At 40.7% G+C, this 20,710-nt stretch overlaps 2 protein-coding genes across 17 annotated transcripts in view; one reads left to right on the top strand and one right to left on the bottom strand.

The window, feature by feature from the left end:
• Nucleotides 1-20,710, top strand: part of MCM10 (minichromosome maintenance 10 replication initiation factor) — a 107,817-nt gene that overhangs the window by 7,096 nt on the left and 80,011 nt on the right. For 15 of the 16 annotated variants that reach the window (XR_012030977.1, XM_072825798.1, XM_072825796.1 and 12 more), the window contains 13 exons: nucleotides 1,488-1,662; nucleotides 3,871-4,036; nucleotides 5,611-5,778; nucleotides 6,871-6,987; nucleotides 8,925-9,124; nucleotides 10,476-10,576; nucleotides 11,862-11,972; nucleotides 12,059-12,176; nucleotides 13,579-13,807; nucleotides 15,097-15,241; nucleotides 16,254-16,372; nucleotides 18,077-18,190; nucleotides 20,536-20,681. Coding sequence is in view for 15 of the 16 variants with exons in the window: in XM_072825798.1 (XP_072681899.1) it covers nucleotides 1,488-1,662; nucleotides 3,871-4,036; nucleotides 5,611-5,778; nucleotides 6,871-6,987; nucleotides 8,925-9,124; nucleotides 10,476-10,576; nucleotides 11,862-11,972; nucleotides 12,059-12,176; nucleotides 13,579-13,807; nucleotides 15,097-15,241; nucleotides 16,254-16,372; nucleotides 18,077-18,190; nucleotides 20,536-20,681 (1,909 nt within the window). In the remaining variant the exon portion in view is untranslated. Of the gene's footprint in view, nucleotides 1-1,487; nucleotides 1,663-3,870; nucleotides 4,037-5,610; nucleotides 5,779-6,870; nucleotides 6,988-8,924; nucleotides 9,125-10,475; nucleotides 10,577-11,861; nucleotides 11,973-12,058; nucleotides 12,177-13,578; nucleotides 13,808-14,788; nucleotides 14,992-15,096; nucleotides 15,242-16,253; nucleotides 16,373-18,076; nucleotides 18,191-20,535; nucleotides 20,682-20,710 lie in introns of those variants that run through there. The other variant, XM_072825806.1, reaches the window with a different exon arrangement.
• The window catches only part of UCMA (upper zone of growth plate and cartilage matrix associated), a 34,812-nt gene continuing 30,053 nt past the window's right edge, over nucleotides 15,952-20,710 (bottom strand). The window contains exon 6 of the mRNA XM_072825810.1: nucleotides 15,952-16,271. The gene's annotated coding sequence lies outside the window, so the exon portion shown is untranslated. The remainder of the gene's footprint in view (nucleotides 16,272-20,710) is intronic.

Genomic DNA, 20,710 nt, shown 5'->3' with positions numbered 1-20,710 from the left:
TTTTTCTACATCTCAAAGTGCTTAGAAAATCCTTAGGTACAAAGTGGATATTCACTAAAACAATGAATTGAAGTTTTCTTAAACTCTGTAGTCCTGTAGTTGAATTGTAAGTATAACTACTGGCTTGAGTTCTCGTGCAGTCTAGAGATTGAATCTTTGGGCTTGTGAGTTCAAGGCACAGATTCCTTTCAAAATGGCTAAGTTTTATTTGAAGCCAAGTTGTATTAAAGCAGACGGTCCATTCTTTGGAGAAGATTTCTTTGTCTGGAGTAGAAATGTACACTCAGATATCATTCTAGTTCAACCCACATATAAGCACACAATTAAAATGGAGAAAATATGTAAGCCCTACATACTGATTTTGTTGCATTGCCTCAGTTTGCAAATGGTGGTAATAATTCTTCAGAAGATCTAAGACAAAATGGTCTGGATAACAAGCTCAGAGTAAGCAGCATATTCCTAACCATTCATGTTCAAAAAGGCCCTTTTGAATAGCAGTGACGTATGACCTAATCGCAGGGAATAGCAGCTTCTCTGTATTTATATTTGACATAAAATATATATTCTGCATATCCACTTATGAATGGCATCCTTTCCTTTAGGACCTTTGACATTACTAAGGTATTTCATTAGGTCGTGTCCAAAGTTTAGTTTTAAGGCGTGGGGCATGGGTATGCTTTCTAGTGATTCTAAAGTTCTAGGATTGTCCTAGCTCCTAGCTTGGAAGCAGTGACCCAAAGTTTCTTTGAGGGTAAACAACAGTGTTATTTATAAGAAAGTGGTATTTTTTAAGGAAAACATTCACATTTTCTGACCTTCAGGAACATTATCAAACACTTCTAGAAGAAGAAAAATACAGGGATATTTAATGCAAGCAAGGCAATAAAATACCCTGGTTCCCCTAGATCACCATCACCACAAATAAAATCAAATGAAACAATGGAATGAGATGAAACCAGAAACGAGAGCTGACTTTAGGTTTTCTTCAGGTAGAGGTTGGTCTGCACACAAATCACTAATCATTGCTCCCTGAAGATGGATCTTACTCCCTTGTGGAGTATACCACAGCACTCTGTATGGGGAATACTCAGGAAATGTCATTGCAGAAAGGAACTGTGTTTGAAAGCAGCACTATAGTACAGCCACCACCTGCTACATGTGGCTAATTAGGCTTTAATTGGATGCAGTAAAATTAGACATTGATTTCTTTAGAAACATTCATCCATTTTAAGTGCCCGGTGCGTGTGGCTGGTAGCCACCCTATGAGACCGCATCGGTATAAAACCTTCGCATTGTCACAGGAAGTTCTTTCGGACTGCACTGCAGAGATTTGGAGGGTAGTACAGAAATGGTCTTGTGGGCTTCCTTTGTTCTCAAGATTTGGTTATTACATATGTTGATTTAAAAAAAAACAATATTATATAAACAAATTTTGTAAGGATCAGTATGATTTTTTTTTTCCTTTCACTTTTATGTTAAATTTCTAGAGCCCAAAAGCTCCTCTTCAAGAATGACAAGTACATCCCCTCAACCACTCCGAACTACTCCTGGAAACAAACCTAGTGGGATGGCCAGAGGTCAAAATGCAGGGACCCCTAGGAGTTCTGGGGAACCGGCTCAGACAGTAGTCTCCGTGGAAGCCTTCTCAGGCCTGAGGCTCAGGTCAGTAACTGTAAAGGCGTCTCACTTGGTTCTCATGCCCCACTAGATGCCTGTCCTCCTTCCCAAGGATTGAACCTTCTAGAAATGACATGTTTGTACAGCAGATCCACTTAACACCAACATCTCTTTAATTTGGCAAACGTTGGCAGTAAGACTAGCCATAACATCCAGTATACTTCACATGTGAAATGTCTAAAGGCGATTTTTTCTTATTTGAGTGATGAATAAAAGATGATGTATCTGTAAAAGGGAAATGGACAAGTAAATAATAGTATATTTAATCAGAAACTGTGATAGAGATTATTTTTAAGTCCATAAAGGTGTATCCAGTTTAACCAGAATAGTAGTGACTTCTTGTAACTAATGTTAAGAAAAGGACCCTGTGCTCTTTTTCTAATAACTTTTAAGGCAAACTTATGTCCTTTGCTTCAGTTATAACTGTGGGGAAATTAAGATACTCAGTTAAAATAGGAATAAGTCCCAGGATCATTTGAGTTAAAAGCTTTTCAAATCTTCTGTGCTCCATATCACTACTCCATTGTATCTCTATTCTGTCAAAGCCCAGGGCAGAGCAGTAATTCTTACTCTGAGACCAGATTGCTTTTAGTATAGTCCATCTGAGTAGCTAAGTGCAATCCCTTTAGAACACCTAACCCTTGTCAATCTAAACTAAAACTACTAAGGTCTTAAATTATATAATATTGAGCAGAGGGAGAATAAGCTGCCACCATGAAGTAAAAGCATATTGTAAAGACTCCATACTCTCCAAAATTAGAAGAAAGTATTCAGTATCTTAATTACATCTGAGACAGTCTGTGGGCTGGGATACAGTAAGAGCTATGGTTTTCACTGCAGGGTTTTTTTGTCTTAAGGTAAACCACCCCCAGCAAGATGATAGTGCCTGCTGTAACCAGTTCTCTGTTGAAATTTCCCACAGAGAGATGTTGCTAATGAAAGTGTACATGCAGTAGTCAGCCCAAGCTTCTGAGTGGCCTACAGATTTAGGGGACCACAATTGTTTGAATCTCTTTGTAATTGTTGTACCTGGATCTCAGGCTCTGAAAATACTCCAAAGGGCAGTAACGTGATAGTAATCTATTAATTCACAGAAATCAAGCCACAAAAAGGATTTCTCTACCTACATCAGTGTTTTTCTCCCGAATATTCTTCATTGCTTCAGAGTTAGCTCTATGACTTTTTATTTCTAAAGATCTTTGAAATAATCAAAAGGCATGTTTTATTCTGGTTTTTCTTTTGTTTTTGAATATATAATATGATCTAGTACGGAATAGGTATTAATATTCCCCTAGAGAAAAATAGCTTTTGCAAATCCACCAATGTTTGGCCAGTCATTAGGATTAAGAAAATATTAACTGAAGCTAGATTATAAGCTTTTATTTATTGTTATATGAAAATGTTGGGTTAAAAAAATCCAATTAGAAATTAAAGACCCTGGGCAGCCCGGGTGGCTTAGCAGTTTAGCGCCACCTTCAGCCCAGGGCCTGATCCTAGAGACTCGGGATCAAGTCCCACATTGGGCTCCCTGCATGGAGCCTGCTTCTCCCTCTGCCTGTGTCTCTCTGCCTCTCTCTCTCTGTGTCTCATGAATAAATAAAATCTTTTTAAGAAAAAAAAATTGTAGACTCTGAAATTATTACAGAATTGATGAAATTTAAATCTTATTTTTAATATCAATTCATTTTGTATTAAAGTCAAAAGAGATTACTTTCAAAAGACTATTATAACATATGTTATCATTTATAAGAACTTAGAGTGTGTACAGTCTTGTTTTCTGTATAAGCTCCAGTTCTCTATCCAAGTAAGGATAAACTAGCCTTAAGAATTATCTTACTTTGGGCACCCTAGGTGGCTCAGCAGTTTAGCATTGCCTTCAGCCCAGGGTGTGGTCCTGGAGACCTGGGATCGAATCCCATGTCAGGCTCCCTGCATGGATCCTGCTTCTCCCTCTGTCTGTGTCTGTGCCTCTGTCTCTCTCATGAATAAATAAGTAAAATCTTTTAAAAAATTATTTTTATTTATCTGCCATAAAAATCTTTCCCTTGTCCATACTATATAACTAAGCCTCTCTGAGAACAAGTACTTCAGAGAATATTTCTATCCGTAACGTCTCTTCTAACCAACCTGCTACAGTGCTAAGTAATCTTTTATTAGAATGATAATCTAACCATTGCTGGTTTCTTGACCCAGGCGGCCTCGAGTGTCCTCCACAGAGATGAACAAGAAAATGATTGGCCGAAAACTGATCAGACTGTCTCAGCTCAAGGAAAAGATGGCAAGTGAGAAGCTAGAAGAAATAGACTGGGTGACTTTTGGGGTTATATTGAAGAAAATCACTCCGCAGAGTTGTAATAGTGTAAGCCATCTTACTGATTTCTTAGCTGCTCCATCACAAGCTGACCGTGGGGATTCATGTTCTTGATTTCTCTACCCCAAGCCTATTAGTTTTTATTTTGAAATAGCTGCCAGTGAGTTCACAGATTGCCTCACCATCGTTGGATTGCTATCTGAAGGTTAAATACGTAAAGAATGTCCTACTTACAGACCTGATTGTACAGGGTCCTTGGGCTTTTCACTGTATTATTCCTGCCGTATTTCACTGGTCATTGTTTTGGTGGCACAAGGGTTGCCCCTGTGATACTGTCATCCCATTTGAGGGGGAGAGGTCGAGTACCTGGATCCTCTAAAGAGCCTTTCTAGAAAGAAGAGGTCAGCCTCAGAAGTTCTGAAATTGCTGACTGTGCCAGCACAGTGCATATTACAAAATATCTAACAGATTTTAAAATTGCAGTTGACGGAGAGGTAATAAGATGACTTTGTGGTGTGGGAAGTCAGTAAACCTGCATCCTAAGCCCCATTCTCACTAGCTATGTGGACTTAGCCTGACCTTTAATCTTTAAGTACTTTCATTTCCATATTTGTAAAAGGAAGGAAATGGCTTTTGTTTATATCAGAATTCTCTTCCAGCTCTCAAATACTAGGCTTACTCATGCACAATCCTGATTTCATTCTCTAATTGAGATCTTGGTCAATCTTATATTGTTCTGCAAGTCCTGCTCTAGCCCTCTTACTGTTAAAAGTGAAAGTGAACACATCTGGTTCTTTTAAGTTCTTAATTGTGTCACTACTGGTATTGTGGCTGGTAATGACTAATGACACTGGCTGTAATGATTTGAAATGATAGGTGTAAAATTTTATTTGAACCCTCCCAAGAAAGGAGTTGTACAAATCCATGGAAACATAGTTAAAACACTTGAATCCAGTCAATAACTCAGCATAACCTATAACCACACCCATTCCAGGATGCCTGTGTGAAATAGCTTGATTGAATATTCAGATTATTTTGCCTTAAAAAAAAAAAACTGAAAGTGGACATTTTTATGTAAGTGGTTAGCATTTTGAGTTGCATTTCTTCAGATATAGAATACTTCTGAAATTTTACAGTTAAACATAAACCAGTTGTCTTTAAATATGCTTTTGTTTTTCTTGTAAGTTAGGCAAAGATTGAATAGCACAGAGCTGACACCTTTTTATTAATATTAATAATATAATTAATCAGTGATAAATAACAGATCCACTAAATTTATATCAATAAGTCATTAAATGGTAGTGCCACAACTTGACTGGTCCTTTTAATATTGTGTGCATGTAGTTAGAAAGGTGGTGCTATCCCATTGACGATTTAGACCTGAGAATTAGAGACTTCACTAACGTGTGTGCTTCTGGCTTGTCTTAATTTCATTTCTAAAATGAGAAAGGTAGTAAATACTAAAGCCTAGAGGTAGGATTAATTCACAACAAACAGGCATTTTCAAGATTATACAATAAGACTGGTTTATGTTTATATATGTTCCCACAGTAGAGGACTTGAAACACAGTATAGCCCATTGTGCAAAATTTATTAAAAAGAGGGGTAAATATTTATTCCAGGGGAAAACATTTAGTATCTGGCGACTGAATGATCTCCGTGACCTGACACGGTATGTGTCGTTGTTCTTATTTGGAGAAGTTCACAAAGAACTCTGGAAGACTGAACAGGGTACTGTCATAGGTCTGCTCAATGCTAACCCCATGAAGCCCAAGGATGGTTCAGATGAGGTAAGAATCTGTTTCCATGATCTTTCTTTCTCTTTCTCTCTGGTTTTTACAGCTGAGCCAAATTCTGTCAAAAACTGGTCCATCTCCAGAACTGAGTCATGCTTTTATATATCTCCAGTAATCTAGCTTTTTGTTTGTTCCTCACCCACCAATATTCTGAACTTCTGTTTACTCTTAAATGTTTCACAACGATTGCTTTCATTAAATCTTTCCACATTAGTTCCAAGTTTCCTAGAGTGTTTTAAACTGTTCTGCTCAGGTCTCCTTACATCTTCTTCATAGATCTCCATTGGCGGCATCAAGCAGGCAGGATTTTATAGTTGATTCCATTAGTTGTACAGCCATAACTGCAACTTAGAACCAGAGTGATTTCATCTTCTCAGCAGCAGCAGAGGTTCCTGCTGCTATAGCCTGAGATCTATTGTGAATAGCAACAGACCTTTTCTCCATCCAACCAGCAAGAAGTATCATTTTGTTGTTACTATATGTTATCATTAATACAATAAGGGAGAGTGAGAATCAAAATTATTTTCTTTTCTTCCTTTTACCAGAGAACAGCAACAGATCTTCCATCCTTACATATTAATCCCAACATAGACAATGTAGTGATGTCAGGGCCAATGTCTATGAGCCTCTCAGCCTTCTCCTCTTGGTCACTGCATGGCTTTGAAGCTATTGCCCTCGTACCACCATTCAAGGCAGGAGTGACCCAGCCCTGCCCTGTCTGCTTTTTTGGGACCTCCTGAATCAGTCTCCTTGGCCAGAACGCAGTCCTGTGACCATCACTACCTGCAAGGGATGCTGGGAAAATGAACAGGATCCGTCACCTGAGGCTGAGCGTTGGCCCACGCAAATAAAATCCAAATTCTGCAGCAGAAACAAAGGAGACAGGAGAGAATGGATACTAGATAGAGAATTGAGCATATCTCCTATACTCCTATTCCTAAAGCTGCTCTATAGGGTCCTGGCTTCTAATTCCTATAGACTGCTACAGCCTCGCTAACTCCCACCAGCCAGCCTCTTACTCATTCTTGCTGATAAAAGGCCATACCTTTGTCAGCTTTTAACTCCCATTCTGTGTCTTCTCTGTAGGTGTGCTTGTCTGTTGATCATCCTCAGAAGATCTTAATCATGGGTGAGGCTCTTGACCTAGGAACCTGTAAAGCAAAGAAGAAGAATGGACAGCCGTGTACACAGACTGTTAATTTGGTTGGTTTCAACTCTGTTGGGATAGTTTCTGATGAGGACGGGATCTAATGTGACTAGATTGTAGATAGCATAGTGGTAATGGTCAATTTGGAACAGAGTTTCCTACATAACAGAAAGCACAAAAGTAAGAAAATTCGGTGTGTAGTTAGTAACTGCCAGTTTAAAAAACTGAGGACAAGAGAAGGATTTAATCTCTCAGGAAAGTGATCTTTTATTGCCAACTGACTGGAAGGTATAAGGAAGACAGATTTTTAGTTTGCCCTAAATTCTGAGCAGTGCCAGAGATCAAACAATGATGAAATGCACTGAAAACCTTATTTTCATTTCTTTAAGTCCAACTTGTATTTTCTTAGAGCCTTTTAAAATATAAGTCATAACTTAAGATCCTCATGTACCATACAATTCACCCTTTTATGTACAGTTCAGTAGTTTTAATGCTGAGGTGTGCAGTTATCACCACTATGTAATTTCAGACCCCACCTCACCCCCACGAAACCCCATACTCCTTAGCAGTCACCCCCCCATTACCTTCTTCCCCCAACCCCTGGTAAGTACTACTCTGCTTTCTGTCTTTATGGATTTTTCTCCTTTGGACATTGCATGTCATGGAAATGTACAACACGTGACCTTTTGTGTCTAATTTCTTTCACTTAGCACGATGTTTCTGGGATTTGTTCACATTGTCACATGCATCAATATTTCATTTTTTCATGGTCAAATAATATTCCATTGTATGCGTACAGCAGTTTGTTTATTCATTAGTCATTGGGCATTTTATCAATAGTGCTGCTATCAGCATTCTTATTATATAGATGGATGGATGTTTTTAGTTTCCTTGGAATTTCTGGGTTGCCTGGTAACCTCATGTTTTGGCTTTTGAGAAACTGCCAGACTGGTTTCCAAAGTGGCTTTTACATTCTCACTAGCAGAGAGGAGGGTTCCATTTTTTCCACCTCCCAGCCAACCCTTGTTTCTATGTGCTGCCGATGACAGCCATTCTAGTGGGTGTGAAGTGGTGCTACTTAGAGTTCTGTGAACAAATTAAATGGCGGGTTTTGGTTTCATCACCTTTTAGTTCCCTCCTTGCTTCCTAATAGATGAGCTAGTGAGCAGGAAATAGCAGGAGGGAGATAGTTGGAGAAAGAGGTCTCAAAAGAAAGTGCTTGATGGATCTCCACAGACCAGTGTGATCATTAAAACCCTATTGTTGCCCATCTAAGGCCTCACCCAGTAGAATGTTAGCATGTTTCCCCTTTTTTTTTTTAAGAGAGAGAGTATGCACGGTGGTGGGGGCAGGTGGTAGGAGTAGGAGGAAAGGGAGAGAGAAAATCTTAAGCAGACTCCACGCTCAGTGTGGAGCCCAACATGGGGCTTAATCTCACAACCCTGAAATCATGACATGAGCCGAAATCAAGAGTCAACACCTAACTGACTGAGCCATCTGGGCACCCCTGATTTGTTTTATTCTTAAATCAGTTTGTATTGAGGTAAAATGCACATAACCTGTAATTAACCATTTTAAAATGTACACTTGAGTGATATATTCAGCATGTTTCCTCTTGTGCAACCACCAGCTCTCTACTTTCAAAACCTCACTACCCCACAAAAACACCCTATACCCATTAAGTAACCACTCTCCACCCCGCTCCTCCATCCCCTGGTGATTGGGCCTAGTGTATCTGACTTCTTTTATTGTCAAGGTAGAGCGAGGGCTTATGGGGTGAACAGTATCATTTTTTCTTTCACCCAACTAGAGCTCTCAAGTGGAATTTCAGAGAAGTCACTGCATAGCTGCACTTGAGGAATGGCCCTGGAGATCAGTAGCGGGGCTCTACACTCAGTAGCACCCCATGAAGCTGGGAGAAAAGAAAGTGTTTATTGACACTGTCCCCGGGTATGTCACCATAATCCTGATGCAGACACTCTTCCTTTTACAGAATGACTGTGAGTACTGTCAATATCACATCCAGGCTCAATATAAGAAGCTCAGTGCCAGGCGAGCTGACCTGCAGTCCACCTTCTCCGGAGGACGAATTCCAAAGAAGTTTGCCCGCAAAGGCAGCAGCCTAAAAGAACGGCTATGTCAGGATGGTTTTTACTATGGAGGGGTTTCTTCTGCATCGTACGCGGCCTCAGTGTGAGACATTCTCTGGGGCTTCTTTCAGGACAGGGATCTTGCTTGTCTCCTTATAAGAACAACCAAATGGTTGTACTTCCCTGTAATGGTCCTAGAAGACTTGTACAGGTTTGCTCTTTCATAAACTCACTGCCCAGAACAAGGTAGACAAGGACCTCCTTTATTCCCAGGGAAAGAGGAAAACACAGGAGGTGGAGGGAAATTAGGTAAGTTGTGTCATGATGGTCTTTAACATAGAGCCCACACTTCTTTGGCTTCTAAGGTAAATAGTGCAACTTTGTCAGGGTTGATTATACGGCCACTAAAAGTCCACTAGTCCTAGTGTTGGCATCCTCTAAGTCCTTTCCCTCACAACTCCTACATTGAAATGATAGACCTCTTAGAGGCCATGTTTAACTCAGTGAAGTAATAGCAGTGAAGCCTCACATAGGATTGGGATGCTGCTGAGGCAGACATTCGTAGCCTCTCTCCTGGGCATGTCAGGCCTTCCATAGAGTCCTTGAAGTATGTGATCGATGGCCTTGTCCCTGTAGAATAGAAAGCACATCTGAGGACATGGCCAGTGGGAACCTGTCACAAAGGAGCTACCACTGGTTGAGAACAAAACATTTTGTTTCTAGGCTCACAGAAATTGGGCAAGGGAACTCTCACCTCTTGCCTAATTTATCATATCAAGCACATTTAAAATAATGCTTGTATTTTCACAAACTACAAAAAGCAGTTCTACATTATAAAGATGTATCTGTATATATACAGTTCAGCCAAAAGGAGACAATAAAAACTAGGTGTAAGATAATCATTCCTTGCTATATATCCTTCTAGATATGTTTCCAGTAATACAAAATGAGATCATACTGCATCTATACTTTGCAGTCCCCCCACCATAAAATAATTACTGCTTTCATTATCGAATATGCATTTACGGCATTATCTTTAGCAGCTACATTGTTTTTTACATGGCTCTGTGATAAAATAGTTCCTTGTGGATAAACATTAATGATATTTCTAACTTTTAACATTGAAAACAATATTTTACGCCATTAATATCCTAAGTTTTTGCCTAGTCCTTAATTTTTTAAGGTAAATTTCCAGACTGCTTGATCAAAGTGGTGGCATATTTTTTATTTTTTTTTTGCCATACTGCTTTTCCAGAATGGCCTTCACCAAACTTGGAGGTTGCCTGACATGATGCATCAGCACCTATATTGTAGGACTATGGTATTAAGAAAGTTTCCTTATATAGTGCTTTGAGAAGCTTCGACAGTTTGTAATAAATGAATACTTCTGTGCTTTCATCAGAGCATTAGATTTTAGTGACTGTCCTTTGGGGGGGTGACTCTTGTCATTTCAGTGCGGCTGCTGTTGCTCCTAAAAAGAAGATTCAAACCACTCTGACTAATCTGGTGGTTAAGGGGACAGACTTGATCATTCAGGAAACCCAACAAAAACTTGGTAACTTTGTTTCTCAATACTATATTTCTTTCTGTAGCTTAAATATGTAGTCTTTAGGATTGAAAATGGTCACAGTCGTTCATGCCCTAAATTATAAATACCCAGTCATCACTATAGTTACCGAGTAATGTGGCCTAAGCTGAAGCAATCAGGCTTGCTTGGCTGCATCTTAAGGAAAGCATCTTTTTAATCATAGCTGAGTCTTTATGTAGATGCTGTATAAATTTTCTTTTCTTTCTTTTTTTTTTTTTTTTTTTAAGATTTTACTTATTTATTCATGATAGACATAGAGAGAGAGAGGCAGAGACACAGGAGGAGGGAGAAGCAGGCTCCACGCCGGGAGCCCAACGTGGAACTCGATCTGGGGACTCCAGGATCGCGCCCTGAGCCAAAGGCAGGCGCTAAACCGCTGAGCCACCCAGGGATTCCCTAAATTTTGATATATCTGGTCTAACTCTTAATGTCCAGCATTAGAATCAGTAGTATAAGGTTCCTGGCCAAACCCATCGTTACCTTCTTGTTAAAACAGATCTTACTCAAAGAATGACACCTCTGCCCTTTTCACTTGGGGCTTTGTTCCTAACAGTAGTGAGGGCCTAGCACAGACCCTACCCATAGTGCACGTTCCAGACATAGTGTATGAAATGATCCCACAGACACTGGTGTTCTAATCATAACTTGAAATAAGATCTGCTTGTCATGCCTTCAGAGTCCTATTAGTTTGATGTTAGAAGCTAAGGATTCTTTTTTTCTCTTGGCATTCCATGTACTTCATTTACAAATGACTGGGTTGTGAATGCAGTTTTATTTTTTTTATTTTTTAAAAAGATTTTATTTATTCATGAGAGACACAGAAAAAGAGGCAGAGACACAGGCAGAGGGAAAAGCAGGCTCCATGCAGGGAGCCCGACATGGGACTCGATCCTGGGTCTCCAGGATCATGCCCTGGGCTGAAGGTGGCGCTAAACCACTGAGCCACCCCGGCTGCTGCCCTGAATGCAGAGTTTTATTTTTTATTTATTTATTTATTTAATTATTTATTTATTCATGAGAGACAGAGAGAGAGAGAGGTAGAGACACAGGCAGAGGGAGAAGCAGGCTCCAGGCAGGGAGACCGACATGGGACTCGATCCTGGGTCTCCAGGATCAGGCCCTGGGCTGAAGGCGGTGCTAAACTGCTGAGCCACCCAGGCTGCCCCTGAATGCAGAGTTTTAAAAGTAACATCATATAATCTCAAACTGTTGGAACTTTGAGTCCTCTAAAGCTGATGTTTGTATATTCCAGGAATACCCCAGAAGAGCTTGTCTTGCTCTGAGGAATTCAAGGAACTGATGGACTTGCCTACATTTGGAGCCAGAAACTTAAAACAACATTTAGCCAAAGCCAGGTTACCAGGTAGAGTCAGCCTGCCCCTGCTCCTGTGCCCACGCCTGCGTTCCCACAGCCCTTCGGAGCCCCTCAGTCTGTGGCTTGTGTTTCAGGGATAACAGGAAGCCCGAAACCTGCTTTCCAGTCTGTCTCAGCATCAGCCCTCTTAAAGCAGCAGAAGCAGCACATGCTGGAGATGAGGAAGAAGAGGTCAGAAGAAATACAAAAACGGTAAGAATAATGGGTTTAATATTTCCTATTTAGATAGTTTATCTCTGGGATCCTCAGAACGTCTTAATGGATTTCCAAAATGTGGCTTTAAATTTTTAGATGCTTGGATAGCTTTTTAACTTTGAAAGTTCCAAAGCAATTTTAACATAACCTAAGAACACAGCCTTTCGGGTTCTGTATCTCTGACTCACGCTGGTGAATTTGAGACCAGGTGGTACAAGTTATAGTAATTAACACCCCAACACCCCGGGTTAGAAGGGAAAGAAGGAACGCTTAAAAAGGGTATTGTGAAAGGGAAAAGCACATGTTGACCTCTATCTCTCATTTTTTAGTTCTACCACAGTTTTTTTAAGTACAGGCTAAGCCAGTAAATAGATTTTACAGTTGTTCACGTAAATGATAAAAGTGAGGCAGTGAAAGTGGAGAGTCATTTTAGAGGCAGAAACAAGTGGAAAATGGTGCAGAAGGTAAATGAATCAAAGATTCTTAAACTCAAGTTATCAGAATAGTGATAAGAGTATCAGTTTAGAGATGCTTAACAGGTATGGAGCACATGCTATACATCAAATCAACGGTGTCTCTTTTAGTCCTTACCATAGTCTGTGAGATGCTGTTATCCTTGTTTTATGAGTGATGTAACTGAGTGCCAGAGAGCTGGTTGGTGATGGAGTCAGGTTTGGACTCATTCATACCTGTTCTGCCCTAGTTAAAACAGTTAGGCTGCCCCAGATCTGGGCCACTGAAAGGTAGATGGTTCAATAAATAGGAAAGTCCACTTTAAGCTACCAGGAAATTCTTTGGAAAAATCCAGAGCATAGATTTGGCTTCAGGCAGGTGAGTTTGAGGTGCTGATGGAATATCTCTGGAACTAGTCATCAGCCTGTCACTTACAAGCAGTAGGATCTTGGCCCTCAATTCCTTCATCTGTAAAATGAGAGTTCTGGACTACATAATTTGTGGCACCTGTTGTTTTTCATTAGCCCTTTTGACTGCTTACAAAATAAGTCACCATGTGAATTATGTCTTTCTGTGAAGGATTTTCACATATATCCTGTGTGTTACCTTTTCCCAGTAAACTAAAATGAGACCTTCCATGAGTTTCTGAAGGTCCCAGCTAACCAGAGAGCTGGGAATACAGCACACATCTCACCTTCAGGGCTATGTTCTGTTGAGAGGCACCCACAAGAAAGCCAGTTGGCAAAAATCAGTTCTAAATTGCTAAAACAACAAGAGCTTATGCAATGAATAGTCAGTTACCAGAGTTAGGAAAGCCCGCACATTCTCAGTGTGTGCTGGTCTTGACCATGGAGGAGCAGCTATTTTACTAGTGACTACTTACCAGCTGGTGGCCTATCTACAGTGTCCCAGTCAGCATATTTTGTGACTATGTATTTCTTTAAAGATTTCTCCAAAGCTCAAGTGGGATCAAGAGCCCAGCCGTGACACCCTCTTCTCAACGGGTCCCTTCCCAGTCTCTGCAAACGGCGGCTGTGTTGCCCAGCCTGGAAGGAGCACCAGCCACACAGATGCCCAAGCTGGGGCGAGGCATCTCAGAAGGAGATGACGTTCTCTTTTTTGATGAGTCACCACCACCAAGACCAAAACTGAGTGCTTTAGCAGAAGCCAAAAAGGTGAGTGGCATCAATTTTTTTTAACATTTGAATTTGCATTCTGTAGGCTGTAGCTGGAGTTGAAAGAGAGTAATAGATATTTATTGATCATGAAAATTAGAGTGAAAGGAATATCAAGTGATAATGGCATCAACATAATGCCACTGGTTCAATCCAAGAACGTTACCCATTCTCAACACTGTTCCTTGTGAGGCTGAGGGAGATGGTCTAAACTCTGGCTGGCCTGAGGGAAGCAAATTCTGGGAATTATTAACACAAGACTGTAAAATGGTGATTTACAGAATCCTTCTTTGAAAGAAATCTTACACAGGAGCTAAGTTGCTCTGATTGCCATGCTCAGAGCCCCACTTTTCAAACACTTCGTGAGTCAACCCGAGCCCCAGTAAGAGCCTGTCTTCTCTTTGTCCTAGTTAGCCACTATCACCACTTGAAGGGCAAAGGCTAGTCATAAGCCAGAGCTGCACCTGCAGTAATGATAGTGATAAGAGCACCTGTGATCTTGGGTCATGAGTCCAAGCCCCACCACAGGTGTAGAAAAACAAAAAGCCCTGTAAAACAAAACGATTGGACATGTGCTTGTGGTATATACACACATGCTGTTTAGTCTGTATAGATTCGTGCTTTGCCCACATTCTCTCATCTGCACAGCCTACTAAACACTATCATCTCCATTTTATAAATGTAAAACCTGAGGCTGAAAAATTAAGTAATTTACATAAGGTTACAAACTAGTAAGTAGCAGAGCTAGAATCTTATCCTGATTCTGTCTGATTGTAAAACAAACTTCCACAGTGTTTATGTGGTTCCTCTATGGTTCCTGAAGGCTGTAGTGTAATGATTTTATTTTTTTTTATTTTTATTTTTTTTTAGTGTAATGATTTTAAACTTGGTATTTAAGTAAGCTGAAACTTTATTAGCTTATAGAGCTGTCTCCATACTTTAAAAAAATTTTTTTTATTAATTTTTATTTATTTATGATAGTCACACACACAGAGAGAGAGAGAGGCAGAGACACAGGCAGAGGGAGAAGCAGGCTCCATGCACCGGGAGCCCAACGTGGGACTCGATCCCGGGTCTCCAGGATCGCGCCCTGGGCCAAAGGCAAGCGCCAAACCGCTGCGCCACCCAGGGATCCCATACTTTAAAATTTTAATAACTGGGTAATGTTATAAAGAGAAGATATATTTTGCTAATTTATATTTGAGAATAGAATTCACTCGTTAATAACTAGAAAAGGGGTACAGGGCTTTAGATAACTGTCTCATTAAGATTTTTTATCTTTTTTCTAGTTAGCTGCTATAACCAAATTAAGAGCAAAAGGCCAGATTCTGACAAAAACAGACCCAAACAGCATTAAAAAGAAGCAAAAGGACCCCCAGGATGTCCTAGGAGTGAAGGACCGTGTAGAAAAGAACCACAACTTTTCTCCTGAAGGTACTGTGGGTTTTAGAGTAAGCAGTGGGAAGGCCGCCGCCATCTGTAAGATGTTCTAAACCATAACCAGCATCCCTGATACCAGAAGTTTTTGTTTTACTTAAATTTGCCTCTATTACAGTACCTAAATAGAATTTCTGCAACTGGAATTGACCTTTTTTTTTTTTTTAATTAGTTTATTTATTTATTTATTTGAGACCGAGAGAAAGAGAGAGGCAAAGACACAGGTAGAGGAAGAAGCAGGCTCCATGTAGGGAGCCTGATGTGGGACTCGATCCCTGGTCTCCAGGATCACACCCTGGGCTGAAGGCGGAGCTAAACCGCTAGTGCCACTGGGGCACCATTTTCAATGATCACATTAAGTTGAAGTGAAATTATACACAATCTAAAAGCTTAAGGAAAAGATTACTTGGGACGCCTGAGTGGCTCCGTGGTTGAGCATCTCCCTTCAGCTCAGGACATAATCCTGGGGTCCAGGGATCGAGTACCACATCCGGCTCCCCACAGGGATGCTGCTTCTTCCTCTACCTATGTCTCTGCCTCTCTGTGTGTTCTCATGAATAAATAAATAAAATCTTAAAAATAAATAAGAAAATGATTACTTATTAGATCTTTGTACAGAGATATATTAGTATAAAGATTTACTTTGAAAGAAGTAGAATTTGTTTCCAAATTGCTATTTTTATTTTAAAAACTATGAAGTTGGCGGTGACATTTTATTATCGGTTTGTAAAAAGGAGTTTTCTTGACATTACTTATCATCATAGTCTGTTCCTGTCTTAAGAATGGAAGAGATTCTAATCCAGTGGTTAAATCTGCCATTCCCCATATGCTAGGGCCTACTTGTCAGCTCACTCCTCAAGAGTTTTTCTCTGCTGGTACCGATTGGGGTAAATTAAATTTGAAGGGCCTTGTTGTCAGAGATGGAGAGAACAGGAAGAAGCTGAGTCCATGAGGCTCCTTGGCTTCCTGAAATTTCTCAGTGACGGCTACTGTTTCCTTTCTGCTCTAGCTGAAGATGAGTTGGAGCCTGCCAGGAAAAAAAGGAGAGAACAACTTACCTACCTGGAATCTGAAGAATTTCAGAAAATTCTAAAAGCAAAATCAAAGCACACAGGAATACTCAAAGAGGTAAAAGCCAAAAAAAGGTCAAAAATGATAGTGCTGCCCTTCAGACTCGCACTTTGTCATGGGACTAAGAAGAATATTTCTTCGACCTCAGCCAAGACATAGTTTTGTCTGAGTTGACTTCAAGGAACAGGAACATTCTTGATAGAATTTAGCTTTGCCTCTGTCCTTGTGAAGAATATCATTTATCTTAATTTTAATAGACATCGATGTTATAAAAATGTTGCTTTCTAGGTATAGCTTTGAATTTATCTTTCAGTGGTTTGCCACTATAGCTGTTCTTTTGAATATCAGTATAGGGGTACCTGAGTGGCTCAGTAGGTTAAGTATCTGCCTTTGGCTTAAGTCATGATCCCAGGCTGGGATTGAGCACCGAATTGGGCTCCCTGCTCAGCGGGGAATCTGCTTCTCCCTCTGGCTCCCCTCCTCCACTCTTACCCTCTCACTCTGTCTCTCTCAAATAAATAAATAAGCTTTTCCCAAAAAAGGGTATCCATATCCTATGTGTAATGTAAAAATGAGAAAAGGAAATATTTGTATTAAAAATATATATTTGATTACATAAACATGTAGGCACAACTATCCCAGAAGAAATAAGAAAGTTGTCAGAGGGTTGGGTTATAAACGTAAATAAGACAAATAGAAATGAAGCCTTAGGTGTGGGTTTTTTTGGTTACTTAAATACCATGGGTCTGTTTCTCTGACAGTGTGATTTTTTTTTTTTTTTTTTAACAATAAATACTCCAGGGAACCTTTTGAACACACCAAACTATGGTTGTCCCTCTATATACACGAGTTGCCTAGTGTGCTCTTGGTATATTCAATGTATATTTGAATGATGCACAAATGTTGTAGGGTCGTATATAAAGCAGTTAGTTTTGAGAGTTATAATGGGGTTTTTCATCCACATGGGTACCTTCTAAAACAGTCAAATGAATCCTTTCATATCAAGGGACTGTTTGGTGCATTGCGGGTGCAGTTTCCCTGGTCCCTGCGAGTAGCAGGGAGGGGTAGCAATCATTGGGATAACAAAACAAGGGCTCCCACCAATTTTTACGGTGTCTCCATTAGTGCCAGTACTCTGAATGCTCTGCTCTGAATGTTGTGCTTTTGATAAAACTACTGACTAATCAGACAGTTGTGTATCCTACCACTCTACCAGACCAGAAACTTGGCCCGAAGAGGTGCCGAGGCCATCCCTGAGAGGTTGCAGAATTGAGCTCCTGGTCTTTGCATCCACCAGAAGCCTTGGGCCTTGTGCAGCTGCACTAACTCCCGAGCTCTGAATATCTCTTCCCTCACCCAAGGATGGCTCCTGCCAAGTGCTCGGTCTAGAAAATAGTATCAAATAGACTCGGCTGTCATAAGTGGAGAGGCACTGAATACCTTCCATAGCTTGAGTCTATACGGGCACAGGAGAAATAATTCCCTTCTGGTGCACACACTCAATGTGATGACGCTGTTAATAATGTTAGTATTTAAGTTTGTATTTCGTGTTTTAAAAATCACCAGGTGCCTTCAAACCAGTTCTTGGAAAAAGTAAGAGCTTATGTCTACTTATGATCATCTTTTGGTTTGCAGTTCTTTGAGTTCTTATCAGGTGTCCTCATAACAGCTTGTCTCTGGTGGTTTTTACTATTATTGAATTGGTGCCTGAGTACAAGTTGGATTTGGTGCAAGGTCTCTTGTATGCCTTGTCATTTCCAGGCTGAGGCTGAGCTGCAAGAACGCTATTTTGAGCCATTGGTGAAAAAAGAACAAATGGAAGAAAAGATGAGAAGCATCAGAGAAGTGAAATGTCGAGTAGTGACATGCAAGACGGTGAGTGGAGGAGATGGTTCTAACCCTGGGCCCTATTCTGAGCTGTTGTGACTCAGCAGAACATGGAGATATATAGGATATGGGGCCATGTCTTGTGACTGGAGTCCTGCACAGGTCATTTAATTAGGCTGGAAACCAAGTGGTTCACGACAGCCAAGGACCTGGCTGCCAGCTGACTTGGTCTCTGAGCTCTGGTGGCAGAGCAGTGGCAGTGAGATTCTTCTCTCATTTGACCACAGCTCCTGGTTCTGCAGGCAAGCCTTGAACGTTGGATCCAAGTTATTCTTAACTGTCCTTCTCAAGTTTCTAGCACATCCATAGTCCGTGGTTCACATTCCTGGGACATGTATGATTTCCTTTGGCATCACATGTTATGACCAACTACTATTGTTCCTTTCTACTCAGGGCTTAACTTGCTAAATTGAATCTCAAGGCAAAGTGTAAATTGCATTATTTTCAGTGTTTGCAGAATTTTTACACTAAATCCATTAGAAAAATGATAATACCCTTGTCCATCAACATTGACAAATAGGACCAAAAAATAGTTCTTGCAACAGTATCCTTTCATTACCACTCATTTTATACTGCCTGGCTAATCTTCCTTGTAAGCATACATAAGAGGAGGAAGAGGCTTAGCTTACCAAGTACAATTTTCTCTGTCTTTATTCCTTTTCAAACCTCTGACTCTCCTTTACATACATACGTACATACATACATACATACATACATTTATTTTTTATTTTTTTATTTAAGATTTTATTTATCCATTCATGAGAGACACAGAGAGAGAGGCAGAGACACAGGCAGAGAGAGAAGCAGGCTCCATGCAGGGAGCCTGATGTACGACTCAATCCCAGGACTCCAGGACCACACCTGGGGCCGAAGACAGATGCTTAACTGCTGAACCATCCAGGGATCCCCTCTCCTTTACATTTAGAGGATGGCCCTGAACCAGCTGTCACCCCAAAAGGCAGGGCTGCCTTTGAAAGTTCAGAATAAGTAACAGTTTTACTTCAGATTAACAGATTTTATGCTGATACAATGGCAAATCTAAGGACATAGCTGGTGTTAGTTTCCCATTGCTGCCCAAACAAATAACCACCACCTTGATTGTTTTAAAAGACACAACTTTTTTATTTTGCTCTTCTGTAGTCTCTGTGGGTCTCACAGGATTAAAATCCAGGTCAGCCAAGACTGTGTTCCTTTTGGAGGTTCTAGGGGAGAATCCATATACTTGCCTTTCCAAGCTTCTGGATCCCACTCATTATTCTTTGGCTTGCAGCCACTTCCTCCATCTTCAGAGCCAGCCATGGCAGGCCCAGCCCTTTTATCACATCCTCTGACTGCCTCCCTATGGTATTCCACTTCCATTTTTAAGAGCCCTTAGGATTCCATTGGGCCCGTCTGATAATCCAGGATCATTTCCCAATCTTAAAATCCCTCTTTGCCACATTATCTAAAATGCTCATGGGTTCTAGGGAGTAGGGTATGTATGTCTTGGGCGGGAGCATCTGTTCTACCTACTACAGCTGGCATACCACTCTGCTCTGTATTTTTATGAGGCTGCCAGAACCAAAAGTTACCAGAAACCATATGGTCTGTCCCAGCACCTACCTGTTTCGACGTTCACCCTTCATATCCTTCCTTCCTTTCATTTAAATGTCTCATACAATTCCATTTATGCCAAATACAAAACCAGACAAATGAATCTCTGCTGTTAGAAAGCAGGGTAGTGATTATGATTGGAAGGGGGCATGGGGAGGGCTTCAGAAGTACTGGGGAGGTTCTCTTAGTATGGTGCTGCTTTTTGTTCCTATTTTATTCAGTCATTCTGAGGATCAGAATTACAAGTCAATTATTATCATCTCCATTTGATTTTGCTGCCTGTGAAAGAGGAGTAATTATAAGCTTACATCCTTTTCTGAGGCTTTTTAAGAGGAAATGCAAGGGCTACTGCATAGGCCCCACTGTCGGTGTCCTATAACCAAGCAACTGGAGTGAATTTAGGACAGACCTAATGAAGCTATTGAGAGGTTCCCAGTGCTTTTGTCTTGATGTTACAGAAGGTTATTGTACTTCATTCCTGCCCCAAAATTGTGTCAAACACAAGAAAAAGTGGCATCATTCTGCAAGACTTGAGAAATCATAGGCATCACCACAGCTAGTAGATAAGGCGGTGCTCATAGCTACCTGGGTGGTGGTAAGAAAACAGATAAGCTCTGCTCATAGCTACCTGGGTGGTGGTAAGAAAACAGAAGTTCTCTGGAACAGAACACCCTCCTAACAGCCAGTTTCTCCTTCAAAGCTCTTGACCAAATGTGTACCCTTCTATTGATTATATGCAGTGCGCCTATACCCACTTGAAGCCTTTGGAGACCTGCATCAGTGAGCAGCACGACTACCACTGGCATGACGGCATAAAGAGGTTTTTCAAGTGTCCCTGTGGAAACAGAAGCATCTCCCTCGATAGGCTCCCCAAAAAGCACTGCAGGTAGGATTGCCTGGTGTTCTTTAACCTTC

Source organism: Canis lupus, chromosome 5 (assembly GCF_048164855.1).
Source record: "Canis lupus baileyi chromosome 5, mCanLup2.hap1, whole genome shotgun sequence".
Lineage (NCBI taxonomy): Eukaryota > Metazoa > Chordata > Mammalia > Carnivora > Canidae > Canis > Canis lupus.
Note: the sequence above shows the minus strand (reverse complement) of the source record. Positions and strands in the feature narration are given on the sequence as shown.